The sequence below is a fragment of the Silurus meridionalis genome, chromosome 15, assembly GCF_014805685.1.
Source record: "Silurus meridionalis isolate SWU-2019-XX chromosome 15, ASM1480568v1, whole genome shotgun sequence".
NCBI classification, from domain to species: Eukaryota; Metazoa; Chordata; class Actinopteri; order Siluriformes; family Siluridae; genus Silurus; species Silurus meridionalis.
The window spans coordinates 2464858-2480000 of NC_060898.1; the positions used below are offsets into that span (position 1 = coordinate 2464858).

General features: G+C 41.2%; 1 protein-coding gene across 1 annotated transcript in view; it reads right to left on the bottom strand.

The window, feature by feature from the left end:
* Positions 1-10529: 10529 nt before the first annotated feature.
* Positions 10530-15143, bottom strand: part of smad7 (SMAD family member 7) — a 20528-nt gene continuing 15914 nt past the window's right edge. The window contains exon 4 of the mRNA XM_046867741.1: positions 10530-11492. Within this exon, the coding sequence (XP_046723697.1) occupies positions 10954-11492 (539 nt within the window). The 3' untranslated portion in view covers positions 10530-10953. The remainder of the gene's footprint in view (positions 11493-15143) is intronic.

Consider the following 15143-nt stretch of genomic DNA (forward strand, 5'->3'; position numbering starts at 1 on the left):
TGTTTGAAAGGTTGAAGTTAGAGCTTTATAGTGGGAGACCAGCACCATCATCACATCTCGCACTGCACCACGCTGCCTGAGATCCTCCAGCACTGCTCCACTGGTAGCTCAGGGTAAGAGGTACGTATACCTCAGACTTTTCTCTGTTCTGGCACCGTGGTGGTAGAATGAACTTCCACTAGATGTCCGAACAGCGGAGTCCCTGACTATCATCAAGCAAGGAGTAAAGACCTACCTCTTCCTGAAACACTTAAACTAACCCTTTCCAAGTTTGGTTTGCTTAAAAAACCCTGAACAGCTTTGTGGGCTGATTTATATTAGGGTTTTTAATCTAGCGTACCAGTGTAGATTTATTCATAAAAAGAGACCCAAAGCGCTTTTGAACGTCGTGTCGTAAAGCACGTTACTCACAATCCAAGTTTCCACTGTACATAAATCATTTTGACACCAAACAGAACTTTTGCTGTTTCCACACGGACGGTTTTAATTGCCGGGATGTGTGCATCATGGCAGATATTGGTGTTTGATTTGAGACTTGGCACATCAGTAAAACAAAAGTTTTGTGATTAAAAAAAATGTTTTGCTCGAATTAATTTATTTTTATATATATATGAGTAAAGAAAGGACGTCATGAAAAAATTTCTGTTGCGTTGAAGGTTTTAATTTTAATTTTTATATTTATTTATTTATATTTTTCATAGAAAGGGTCAAACAAAAATGCGTGTATAAAAAAATAAACATGTTAAAAAAACAGAAACTCAAATTTATTTAAAATGTTGCACACATTTTTTTTTTTTTTTTCTTCAAGTCACCAATCAGGGTTGAGCACACACTGTTTTAAACTAGATAGTGCTATCTACCAACATACAGTTCAGCATCAGTTCAACAGCAAGCAGAACATTTAGAGAGGAATAAATGATGGAAGAAAGTAGATGAAAATGTTTTGAGTTTATGATAATTGTAATAGAAATCAGTCAGTATTTGAGTCATTAATATCATTCTATTAATAGATCAGTGTGCTGAGAGTCACATTCGAGTCTTTTCACATAAACTGAGGTGATTCAGTAAAAAGTCTTGTGATAAAAATGATAATTGGAACATTATAGCCATAATAAATCATAGCATTTTGGATACTTAAGTACATTTAAAGGCAAAACCTTTTGTGCTTTTACTCAAGTAAAAGTTTAAAGGGAAACTTTTACGTTAACTGGAGTCACATTTTTTGGGTGTATCTCTTTTTTAACTCAGCTACGTGGATTGTGAACGTTATCTACCACTGCAGACTGGTGGTGCTGCAGTTCTGTCATTCACCTGCCAGGAAGAAGACTATAAGGATACAGTTACTGCTAATACATTCCCCTTTATAACACCTTCTCGTTTTCCTGTCCTGCTCCCAGTCTTCCTCTTTCACACCATAATCTCTCCTTCCTGAGGTCCGAGCTGTCCAGACAGTCAGCAGAGCTCTTGTTTGCAGACTAGTGAAGTGTTGTGGTAGTGGTGTAATAAAATGTCAGCAATGATCTAATTGACGTCTAGGTGTTTGTCTGTTGACGCCAAACTGCCAAAGCGGGGCAGAAGAGAAGCAGCCAGGCTGCTCGCTGGAGTTCCACCTCACGTTCACATTCTTCAAGCATGAGGTCACTGAAACATCTACAAAATTCCTGACCTTTTCCTTTGCTAACCTCCAGACCACTTTACTCTCACTCTCCTGAGGTGTATAACCCTCAGAATTTCTTTTTTCTTCTCTTCTTTTTTGGACTTAAAATGAATGAACTTAAATATTTCTTCTGTGCAATTTCATCATTTTCTGGTCGATTGATTGCTATAGCTAAGGTCTGATAGAATGTGCAAAATGGTAATAATAAAAAAAGAGGTATTATTATAGAGGTATTATAAATGTGGCATTTTGTGTACAACCCCAATTGGGACACTGTGCAATGATTTGCTAATCTTATAAACCCATATTTTATTCACGGTTATTTTGAATTTGAAGGCTACAACACATGGCAGAAAAGTTGAGACGAGCAACAAAGTCTGTAAAAAGTAAGTGTTACTAAAATTAAACAGTTGGAGATAATTTTGCAACTAATAAGGTTAATTGACAACAGGTCAGTAAGATGATTAGATATAAATAGTGTATCTAATTCATGCAGAGTCTCTCAATTTCAAAATAATGTCAACATAAAAATGTTAAATAAAATCTCATAATTTATAGAGCATTAAATCATTAAAAGTTTGAAAGAATCTCGGTGCAAAAGGGACAAGGGCGAAAATTAATATTGGATTTGATTACATCATTAAATGAAAAACACAACAAAGAACACCCAGAACTGTTGTGCAGCTAGAATCCTGTATCAGACAGATATGGGACAACATTACTCACCCAGAACTTCAGCAACTGATCTCCTCAGTTTCCAGATGTACAGAAGATGGACAGAAGACGTGATGCTACACGGTGGTAAACATGGCCCAACTTTTTTGAGACGTGTTGCAGCCATAAAATTCAAATTGTCATTATTTCTTTCCATAAAATGGTATATATTCTTAGTTTAAACATTTACTAGGTTTTTTGGTTTATTGTGAATAAATTATATGTATTTTATAAGATTTGCAAATCATTGTATTCTGCATCAACATTTTACACAACTTTTTTGGAATCAGGGTTGTATTTGATACTGTTAGAGCTATTAGAAAAAGATTCAAACTTTTGTATTACTCCAACCACAGAAACTGGAGTGACTTCCTTCCTGTTCCAGTGATGCATTAAATGAGTGTTAAAGTGACACTAATTTCACTCTCTCACATAACTTGTCAATTTGTAAAGAGACAACATTATATGTCAAGAACCAGGATGTGATATCTTTTAAACAGGATAATAAATGTAAATTGTTTTCTGGAAAACATGCAAATGTTTTTTTTTATGCAGCTTCTGAAGAACGATAAAAAATTGGAATAATATATACATATATCATAAAAATAACTGAACATGACACTTAAAGCATTGTAATGCATTAATACAGTTTGTTTTCTTTTACTGTATAAAGTGTAGATGATGATTATTTCAAGCTCTGTTCATTCTCTAGGTGTATAAAACATGGTGGACATTCTGACTGCCTGTTTTTTACCATATAGGGCGAGCAGGAAGATACCACTTCAGTTTCTGTGGTTGAGGGTAAAAACAAAGTCCTTACAGCTTTAACTGTGTCAGGTCAAGCACAGTAAGATGAAGTCACTGCCTTGAATGAAATCCTCATCCTCATCCTCATCATCATCATCATCATCAAAAAAAAAAAAACACTGCCATATTTTTTAAAACCTGAGCATTTGTGAGAGAAAATATTAGTACACGTAAAGGTTCTGGGAATTCTAGCTATCCAGCTCTAGGGTTTTCCATGTATCCTTTGGTCCCTGGTCCAGAATTCCAGTTTCATTCCAGGGAAACATATTAGAATCCAATTTCCCGCTCAACATCCTCACTGAACTCAGTAATAAAAGTACCATGCAAACCAGCTACTACCCAAACCCCTACGCTTCATCGGTTTCCTTTTGGGAATCGTAAATGTTCCATGCATGCCTGCTACTACCACAAATTCCATCTCCATCCCTACCTGCTTCTTTTATTTGTTTATTTTTTGCAGAAAGATGTTATGGTGCTTTACCAGATCTGATCGTTTCACACATCAAAGCGAGATCAGGGTTTTTTGGAACGTTTCGCACGCTTCGTGCCACTGTTGCAGTTTGGCGACGTGTTTTCAGTGAAGCGAGTTCTCCGTGAGCCATGACACTTGCTCCTCTGGCCAACTTCCTTACTCTCGTCGTTCTGCAGACTGAGGAAACTCCTTCCAGCCCACAGATCTGAGAAAAACATGTTTGGCTCTAGGAGAGAAACAAAAGGCCTGCCAGTCTCATCTTTACTCACTGATTTAGCCTCTTCCTGTCGTTCTGTCAACAGCGAGGTGCCATGAATGAGTCTGGCACAATACTCGAAGAGGAAAAAGGTGGTGAGGAGTAAGAGGAGGACGAAGAGGAGGAGGGGTGTATGTGGTATAGGAATATGTGAATGATTTCCACATTTCGTGTTCCCTCCCTTGCATTTGAACTACGGAACAAGGCTGCTCTGTGCTCGACGTCGGCTCGGGTTTGAACAATTCAGGACAAGGTCTCAGTGATCTTACGCTCCTGTTCCTTGCTTGCTCTCTCCACAGTATTTACATTTTATATATTTTTTCGTCTTCCTTTTGTCCCAGCCCCCTGCAGACAGATGCCCCCTCCTCTGTGACACACTACAGACGGCTATTAAAGTCGCTTATCTGCCCCTGGAGCTAAAAGAGGAGGGATGGAGTGAGAGGGGGATGGGGGTTCTGCTTCAAAAGAGACTCGTGCTTAGGTAAAATTCGAAAGCACTCATGGAAATATCAGGGGTAAAAGGGGGAACTTTTAAGGTCCGAACTTTGTGACTACGTGGTGTATCATGGGGAGTTATGTGAGAAAGTGAAACTAGTGTCACTTTAACACTCATTTAATGCATTGACTGGAACAGGAAGGAAGTCACTCAAGTTTCTGTGGTTGGAGTAATACAAAATCCCCACACAGTCTCAATATAACCGTCTCGAGATGATAAATTCCCACATCAAATCATATATTCCACAAGTTTCATCCAGGAGAAACTAGCATACAAAATTACGGGATGTTCGAAAAAACAATCAAACTAATAATGAAAGCATTTTTGAATTGTGAAAATACCTTGGGTGGGGTTTTTCATTTTAGATGAATAATAACTTTCATAGTAAGTCATGAGTCAATCTTTCACTACTTATGGATTTTACTCAGAAATCAAGATTTTTAACGGTTCACGTATTCGTACTGAAATCTTTGGTTCGGTACATGTGAACCAAATGCAATCCTTTTACATCACAAATGTTATTTATAATAAACTGTGTTAATAAAAAACAGCATATATTTATATATATACACCAAAGGACTGCAATTTGTTAATCAGGTGTCCCAATACTTTTGGGACTTTTTTTTGGACTTTTTTTCCAGCCAATGCTGTTCTGTATTAGGAACAGGAAGGAAGCCACTTCAGTTTCTGTGGTTCTAATACAAGTAATACAAAATCCCCACCCAGTCCCCATATAACCGTCTCGAGATGACAAATTCCCACATCGAATATTACATTTATTCCACAAGTTTCATTCACGAGAAACAAACATACAAAATTGTAATCTTTAAATTGATTAAAAAAAAAAACATAAAGAAAAGATTAATTCATTGTCCCAAAAGCTTAAGTTGGGGAGGTAAAAGCTCAGTGTTTAAGGCTCTGGGTTATTGACCAGTACCACCGAGCTGCCACTTTAGGGGCCCCTGAGCAAGGCCCTCTTCATACCTGAACCCTGTTGAGCACCTGTGGAACATCCTCAGTGAGAAGGTGTGTCTAACATCCAGCAGCTCATTCTAGAGCAGGGGTCTCCAATCTTTCCCATAAAGGGCCAGTGTGGGTGCAGGTTTTCATTCCAACCAAGCAAGTCCACACCAAATCCTACCTGTTCAAATCAAATGATCTTTATTTTCAATGACTATCAGGTGTGACCATTGATTGGTTGGAATGAAAACCTGCACCCACACCGGCCCTTTCTGGGAAAGATTGGAGACCCCTGTTCTAGAGGATTGGAAGAGGATCCCAGTCACAACCTGTGCAGCTCTGGTGAATTCCATGCCCAGGAGGATTAAGGCAATGCTACATAACAGTGGTGCTCACACAAATTGTCACTTTTGAGGAAGCTCACTGAGGGTGTACTCACTTTTGTTGCCAGCTGTTTAGACGATAATTGCTGTATGTTAAGTTATTTTCGGAGGACAGTAAAACTACAAGCTGCACATTGACTACTCTAAATATATGAACGTTTCTTCTACCACTTTTGTCAGAGACTGTATATGCATTTTGGAAGCTTCTCTCGATCTTATTCTGATTGCGATTTAGTAAAGGAGCCCACCCACTGCTCTACAAAACCAACAGCCGAGGGGGGAGATAGAGACAGAGTGAGCATGCTGGCCAACAGGCGGCTGTAGACAGTCCGGCTCCAGCTCTGACTCACACACTTACACACACACACACACACACACACACACACACACACACACACACACACACACACACAGAGAGCCTCCTGACTGCAGGCCTGCTAGCGTGTGAACAGCAAAGCGAAAGAGAGCGTGCTCATGAGGGCAAGGCCTTATCAGATTTATGAGGAAAGAAAGAGCGAGAGACAAGAAAAGAGATCAGATTAGATGCTCTTTGAACATTCGGTGTTTTGACTGAGAGTTTTTTTAGTTCAGATCGTGGCAAGCAAAGTACTGGACTGTAAAAGGCATTTTTAAACGCTCGTAGGTGGAACCGTACGGTAACGTTCGCATTCACTACATCCGAAATGCTTCAGGAATGTGTCACATGGGCCAGTGGCTTGATTTCATTACAAATAAAGCGCAGAACCAAGGCAACCCCGAAACGTTGGGGTTTTTTGTGGTGTTGTTTTTGGTGTCTTAGCAAAGAGAAATGAGAGGGGAAAGAAATAAAGCAACTGTTACAGCTAATGGTTTCTGAGGGGTCTTTGTAATGTTTAGTAAGAATATAGAGGTTTTTCATGTGGAAAAAAGTCTCCGGTGTCAACACTTTATTGCACTCAAAGGTACAGAAGGAACTTCTCAGACGTCTTCAAGACAGAGGAGATCAAAACCAGCGAGTGTCAAACGCGAGATAGAACCACAGAGAGGATAGAGGACACATCAGATCTTTTACAGTATTAAATGCAGGTATAAATGGATAAAAAAAACACTGCTGAGGAATACAGTGCTGTAGAATGTACTGTTGTTGGAAATTCATTCATGAGACATTAAAGATCCAGATTATTGAGCTGCGAGAGAGTCAGATATGAGTGAGATGCTACACTGGTTACTTTAATGTTCCTCAGGGTTCAGTCATATGGACAGATGACAGACACACACACACACTGACACACACACACACAAACCCACAGTCATGTCTTGATGAGCAGAAGGTGTGTGAAGGTGCAGGGCAGCTGGAAAAAATGCTGTTCATTCATCAAGCTGCCTGCTGAGGCGAGGGAACTTCCTTTTTCTGAGAGACAGACACACTGGCAGCAGGGAGCGACACACACATTCCTAATCTTTCTCTTTCTCTTTGAGACTCCTGGACCTCTAACACACAGCTCAGTGCATGTGTTTACGTGTGTGTGTGCGTGTGTGTGTGTGTGTGTGTGTGTGTGTATGTGTGTGTATGTGCGAGAGAGTGTTTTTAATGTATGCATGAGGAAATGTATGTATGTGTATTCATGCATGTGCGTGTATATATGAGTGCTTGTGAGTGAGTGGATCTAAGTATGTGTGTGTAAAAGTGTGTGCATGATTGTGTGTGCATTAGTGAGTGTGTGTATGTTTGTGCATGATTGTGTGTGCACATGTATGTGAGTTGTTTTGTGCATGTGGGTATTCACGTGTGAGAGGCCATGCGTGTGTATGGGTGTGTGTATTGACGCATGTGTGAGTATGAGTGTGTTTTCTGCATGATTGTGTGTGCATGTGTCTATGAATGTATGAATGTTTGTATGTATTTGTATATATATGTGCACGTGTGCGTTTGTGAGAGTGTGTGTGTATGTGTGTGTGTGAATGTGAAAGTGAGAGTGTTAAAAATGTCGTTATTTTTATTTGGAACCTACAAATAAAGTAGATCGTGATGCTGACGTGGCGGTGTTGAGAGCAGCTCGGGTCACGGCAACAGCTTTAGCCAGATTAGCAGTGCAGCGAGACTGACGCGCACGGCACGGTGACAATACCCACACTCAGCACCGAGATACACAGGGATAGAGATACAGTGGAGAACATGACCCTTCTGCTCATCACCTTCATCAGGAATCTGACCTTTCACCTCACAGACCATGCTGAGGGTGATGTGCTGGCTGAGGGGGTTACGCAGGAATCCGGCTTTCAGGAATGTAGTCTGAGCTGAAGTCGGACGTGGAGCGTAAAGAAGGCTTACGGCCCTAATCCCCCTGACAGACAGCCATATAAGAGTCAGCAGGAGGAGGAGGAGGAGAAGGAGGAGGTGGGACTGCGTCTAGACAGTCGTCTGGAATTGAACACGTCCCCCCCCTGAGTCCTCCAATCTAAAGCACCGAACTGAAAGAGAACATGTTCAGTACTGTGTGCTGGGAATTACACCATTTCCATACAGAATGCTGTGAATGAAAAGTAAAACACGGTTACGTCTAAGAGACGTCCTCGTTTTATTATTCATTTCCCATTTATTCCAGTTTTGCAGCTGCTGTGGCTAACAAAACATGCTAATATCACAATACGAATTTCCTTATTCGTATGCTAATGCTTATTATTGCTAATGCTAATTGTAATATAATATATACTGTGCATTTCACCCCCAGGCCTTCAGTGATGTTCTGCCTGAATTAATCGAACTCTTAATACCACCACGACACAACGGCTATAGGAACCATTAATATTATAGGAAAACACAGTAGAACAAAGCGCTGCATCACAAACAGGAATCTCAAATGCACAAAGCCAGCTCCATGAAGATCTGCCTTACAAGGGATGGAGTGGAAGATCTCCAGGTCTAGAGCTCTGACCTTAACCATATGGAACATGAATGTGTATGCTGACTGCACCCCAGGCCTCCTCATCTCACCTACATCAGTATCTGACTTTACTAACACCCTTGTGTCTGCTTTCCACAAAATCTTCCCAGAAGAGGGGAGTTTATTAGAACAGCAAATGGGGATTAAATGTGGACTGGGATGTTACAGCACATACCAATCTTATGGACAGGTGTCCACAAACCTTTGAGCATATCTCCCTTAAGATAAGAATCACATTTCACACATATCTACTTATTAATGTGGTTGCTTTTACTTTCAAAATGCTTTAAAACTGAATAGGTTTACGTTAAACAAGCTCTTGAGAACAGTTCTAGCCGACGAGATTCACAATTCACATTTAAACAGTTTTAGCGAAACAGAAACTAATGTCCTGCTGAGTTTTGGCTAATCAACGGGAAAAGCTTAGCATTGCACAGCAAAAACTTGCCTCGGAAGGAAATTTTTTTGTTGTTAGAAAAAACTTGTTCATGAAATAAAAAGGCAGAAATAATCTGCACTGAAATCTGTAAACAAACTAAAGTCAAACTGAAACCAAGGCATTATCGCATCTAAACACTTTGTGTTAGGCTAACTACCTGCAAAACAACATGCTAAATCGAGATACGACTGTTTTTAGCTCTGAGACGTCCTTTTGTCTATTTCTGTAGATAACGGTATCAGATAAAGATGTTACGGTGCCTGAAAACAGAATAAATCCACGATTGTGTCATGTTAAATTGCAGCTACAAGCTTCTTTCACTTGTTTGCTAGGCCTCACATAGGCCCCGCCCCCTTTGACCTCTCAGTTGAAGTCAATAAAATGGGATTGAATTGTTACTTCCAAGTTGTCTGAATGTGTGTGTGTGTGTGTGTGTGTGTGTGTGTGTGTGTGTGTGTGTGTGTGTGTGTGTTTTACGTGCTCTGTTATCTCAGCTTCCTTCTTGTCAGGTCAAAGTGTCTTAATGAGGAAGGAAGACGAGTGTGTTTCCTAAAATAGTATTTAAAAAGGTGATGGAATATAATCCAGCAGATATAAAGCAGCTGTCAGAACACACCAGAGAGAGTACATTTCGTCCCCGGATGATTTCCTGAAGCTTTTTTTTTTTTCTTTCCCTATTTCTTCAGAAACCTGCAATCCAAAAACATTCGCTTCATGCAGTAAACGAGCTGCATATCAAACTCACACAAACACAAGGTTTGTGGACACCTGATTATAAGACTGCTTTTTTTGAACATCCTGATCCAAATTTAGTCTCCATTTACTCTTTTTAATAAGCTCCACTATTCCGGGTAGATGTTTCTCTAGATTCTGTGGAGATTTCTGCTCATTCAGCTACAAGGGTGTTAGTAAAGTTGGTGGGGAGGTCTTTATGGACAAACGTTTGTAGACATCTGACTTTAAGTATTTTTTTAACATTCCATTCCATATGAGCTGTTAGAAAGACCTCCACTCTTCTGGGAAGATGTTCCACTAGATTTTGTGAAGATTTGTGTAAAGTCAGGTACTAATGTTCCTGATGTTTCTCATGTTCAATAGGGATGAGATTCAGAGCTCTATAGCAGGAAATCTTCCCCTCCTTCCCATGTAAAGCAGATCTTCATTGGAGCAGAGGGACTTTGTCATGCTGAAAAAAGGTTTGGGTCTTCTAGTTCAAGTGAAGGGAAAATTTAGTGCTCCTCCAATACGTTCTAATTGGGTGCCTAGAACTTTGTAAAAACATTTTGAGAAAAGAACCAGATATGGCTGGACCTTTTGGCTATACAATGTATATGACCAGAGAAGAGAAGATAAGATCATGAATTGTGTGTAATATGTATGAGAAAGGCAGTGATATGATACAAACCAGACGAATTCCGAAATAAATTCGATTTTTTTTTTATTTTGGCATTTCTCCGATGTGCATTTTTTTTATATTAAGCAAAGTGCATCTTTTCTATTTCTATCCACACACTGCACAATACATAAATAACGATGCATATAAAACGTCTTCGTATTTACAAGTAATAATATATTTATATATAATACATTTTTGAACTTTTCTTATTTTCACTTAATTAAATCTTTTTTAAAGTCTTTAAAAAAAAAAACTAAAAAAAAAAAAACGTCCACGCCTTTTATTTCCCCTTTCTTTCTTTTTCCATAAATTCTTCTTCGGGAGAACTTCTGTCTCGCTTTGTCACAAAAAAGAGAGAAGAATAGTCCCGAACGAGGTCAGGGTTAGTCCGTGTCCATGGCGATGGCAATTGAGGGGAAAAAAAGAGGGGTAGTGGGCGGAGCTTGGGGCTACCGGCTATTGAAGATGAGTTCGAGCCAGCAGGGGCAGCTGCTAATGAACTGTCTGGTGTAGCACTGACCCCAGCCCTTGACGAAGCTGATCTGCACGGTAAATCCGGCACGTGGCTGATGGCTGAACTCGTGGTCGTTGGGTCTCTGCAGGCTCTTGGCCTTCTCGTAATCGAAGGCTTTGATGGAGAACCCGGGAAAGACCTTGTGCACGAGTAGCGTTCGTGACGAAGGGTCGTCCAGCGTGGCTGATTTGATAAAGATGGGGTAGCGGCTGCGGTTGTACACCCACACGCCGTCGGCCTCGCGGCTCAGCTGGATGCCGTAGCCGATTTTGGGCCGCACCATGTGCACCAGTGCGCTGCGGCTGTCCGAGCACAGCTGGCCCAGGCAGAAGCCTGTGCCCTGAGGTAGGTCATAGAAGATGTCCAGCGAAGACTCGCGGACTGAATACAAGCGGCCGACTCGCGTTTTCTCCTCCCAGTATGCCACCACACACCAGTGCTCACGCTCGCCACACTCCTGAAGACCTTGGGAATCTACACACATACACAAAAAACAAACAGTTGTTAGTGATCAGACCTAAATGTAGACATGGACATCCAATCTAACAGCCGAATCGAAGCATAAAGGAACGCATGAGATGAAGGAGAACAGAAAATATAGAAAGAAAGCGATACACACAGAGAGGAAGGGAGGAGACCTGAGTGCTAACCACATGCGTTGACAGTTACAGGAGTCAGCGTGAAACTGCTGGAGAAACGTAAAAACATTGTGATATCACCAGTTCAGATAAAAGAGCGAGAGCTACTACACCCGAGTCCCAGCACACCTGAGACAGATCAGACCTGTGTAAGTCTCTGTACCAAGATAAAACAGAAGCCACCGTTCACACACACACACACACACACACACACACACACACACACCGTATCAGAAAACCCTCGTCCCCCTCGCCCCAGGCCCAGATTCCTTGCTGGTGCCAAACATCCCTCGGATCCGTGATTTGAGCGTCAGGGAGGAAACGCTACAGGAATGTGAGGAATGCGTGTCAAGGAACCGGGAGATGCGCAAGCCGTCATCAGGACGTGTTTACACTGGACGCGCTGCTCGTCTCCTGTGTGAAGCCGTACGGAAAAAAACAACAACAACATGGAGGACAGTTTCGACAAATAAAATCCAGGGAATCATTATTAAAGGAAAACTCCATCCAAAATATCCAGCTGTGGGGTGTGTGATGTCATCAGCAGGAAGTTGTAGGGCAGATGTTGGGGTTTAGTCAATAAAGGTTCAAATTAATGCAAATATTTAATACAAACACTAAAATGACCTCCGCAAACTGAACAGAGCAACAGACATCATAATAATCATCAAACCCTGTGCTGTAATCACACACAAACTACACACACCCTGTGCTGTAATTGCTCACAAACCACACACACACCCACACCCACACACACACACACACACACACACACACACACATACACACCCTGTGCTGTAATTACACACAAACTACACAAACCTTGTGCTGTAATCACACACAAACTACACACACACACACCTGTGCTGTAATCACACACAAACTATACACACACACACACACACACACACACACCCTGGGCTGTAATCACACACAAACTACACACACCTGTGCTGTAATTGCTCACAAACCACACACACACACACACACACACACACACACACACACACACACACACACACACACACACACACACACACCCGTGCTGTAATCACACACAAACTACACACACCCTGTGCTGTAATTACACACACACACACACACACACTACACACACACACCCTGTGCTGTTATCACACACAAACTACACACAAACTACACACACCCTGTGCTGTGATCACACACAAACTACACACACCCTGTGCTGTAATCACACACAAACTACACAAACCTTGTGCTGTAAACACACAAACTATACACACAAACTACACACAACCTTTGTGCACTAATTGCACACAAACTACACACACACACAAACCTTGTGCTGTAACCACACAAACCTCTTAGTGTAATCACACTACAATCTACACACTACTACACAAACTATTCAGACTACATACACAAACTACACACAACGTCTTGTATTAGATTCACGCAAACTTTGTGTATTGGGATAAAAGCTGAAAATGTTTCAGAGTTTCCTTTAAAGCAGGAGAAGTTTCTGCTCGAGTGTGTGACAATGAAACATTGAACAGAGTTGATGGAGAGGAATGTGTCCCAGCATAGCACACTGATCTCACCACACACACACACACACACACACACACACTGCTCACTTCTTGTGGATTTCCCTGAGCGGAGTCGAGGGGAAAAAACGATCAGAGCCACGGCGTCTCCAGTTTCCTCCCCCCTTCACATGGCCTCAAGCCTCTCTCTCTCTCTCTCTCTCTCTCTCTCTCTCTCTCTCTCTTTCTCCGTCTCTCCATATCTCAATCCCACAGAACTCTGGCTCCAAGCAGCAACAAGCCAATGGGAAAGCACAGGAGGAGGAGGAGGAGAAACAGAGAGACTAATTTCTTTTCTTTCTTTTTTTTTTACTTTCTGCACTTCCTCAAAATGTTTCTCGTTCCAACAGCCGACAAAAGTTTTTGTCCATTTCTAGCTACATGTCTATATGTAAGGAAGATCGTTACAATTAATATCAGCTACAAAAGCCCTTTCTCAGATGTTTCTCACAAAGGAAATTCGCATAAGGTTTCGGAAAGACTTCTGTCGCTCGAACAGGAAGTTCAGTGTGTACATGCTGAACTAAGGGCCGAAGAGGTGTGTGTGTGTGTGTGTGTGTGTGTGTGTGTGTGTGTGTGTATATATTTATACATATGCTGACACTGATACTGAATGCACCCTGGATGCATGATCCCAACCTGAGCGGGAATTCACAATAAAAAAAGGAAAAAAAAAAGGATAGGGGAGGAATGGAACTCCCAGCATCCCTCCTTCGTTTGGACTCTTTCTCTCTGCTTCCTCGCTCATTTGCTTCCTTTCATGTGAGAGAAGGGAGAGACGCAGGCAGTAATTTGGCTGAGCTCGCATTGGGCCCTGGCGCTTTATCACTGACGGCCTCTGTCATTACACCATCCCCAGCCTTCATTACAGCGAGCGAGGGAGAGAGGGAGAGGGAGAGGGAGGGGAAGATGGAGGGAGGGAGGAGGGCAAAAAAAAAAAAAAAAACGACAAGAAGGAAACTATTCTCTCTGGCACATTTCAAACGCTTCCTAACGTGCCTCTGTCTCTTCTTTCATTCATTCGGTCTTTTTTCTCTTCTTCGTGTGTGTGTGTGTGTGTGTGTGTGTGAGAGAGAGCCTGAGCGTGGGCATTGGGACACCCTGCTGTTTGTTATTGCACAGAGACAGGGAGAGAGGGAGGAAGAGAGAGAGACGTGGCGTCTGGGGTCATTATATAGCTGCCTGTCTGGGCTTGTCATCACAGCCTGAAACCACTGTGATATTTATCTCACACACACACACACACACACACACACACACACACACACACACACACACATCCTAAAGCATTCATCAGCCGGCTTAGTGTCCTTTTACAGGATAACACTCAACTTCTTATGCAACACACACACACACACACACACACACACACACACACACAACATTCAGAACACTAAACTAGCTGTCTAGCCCTGGAGCCTGAGAGAAGTCTGTGTGATCCACACATCAGGGTTTTACAGCATAAGCTCCTTCAGAAGCTAGCCACTGTAGCAGCACGCATGCTAATCAGCAAACTAGCGCAAAACTTTCATTTATTACACAAACATGCAAACACGAGCCACAGGGAATTATGGGAATTTGTCACCCACCAGGACCAGCAACATTCTAGTAGCTAAAATATAATAATAATAAAAATCTCTATATATATATATATATATATATATATATATATATATATATATATATATACACACACACATACACACACATTATTTTCAATCAAATAAAATGATTAGCATTTATATAAAATAATGTCTAAAACAATATAAACAAAGAAACTAATAAATTCTTTTTTTTTTCCCAGCTAAATGTAAAAATCTTGGGAGTTTGGATTTCTAACTTATTTTGTGGGATAACTGTTATTAGTGTTTTTTATATGAAAAGAATTTCAATAAAATCTATATTTAATATTTAACAAAATT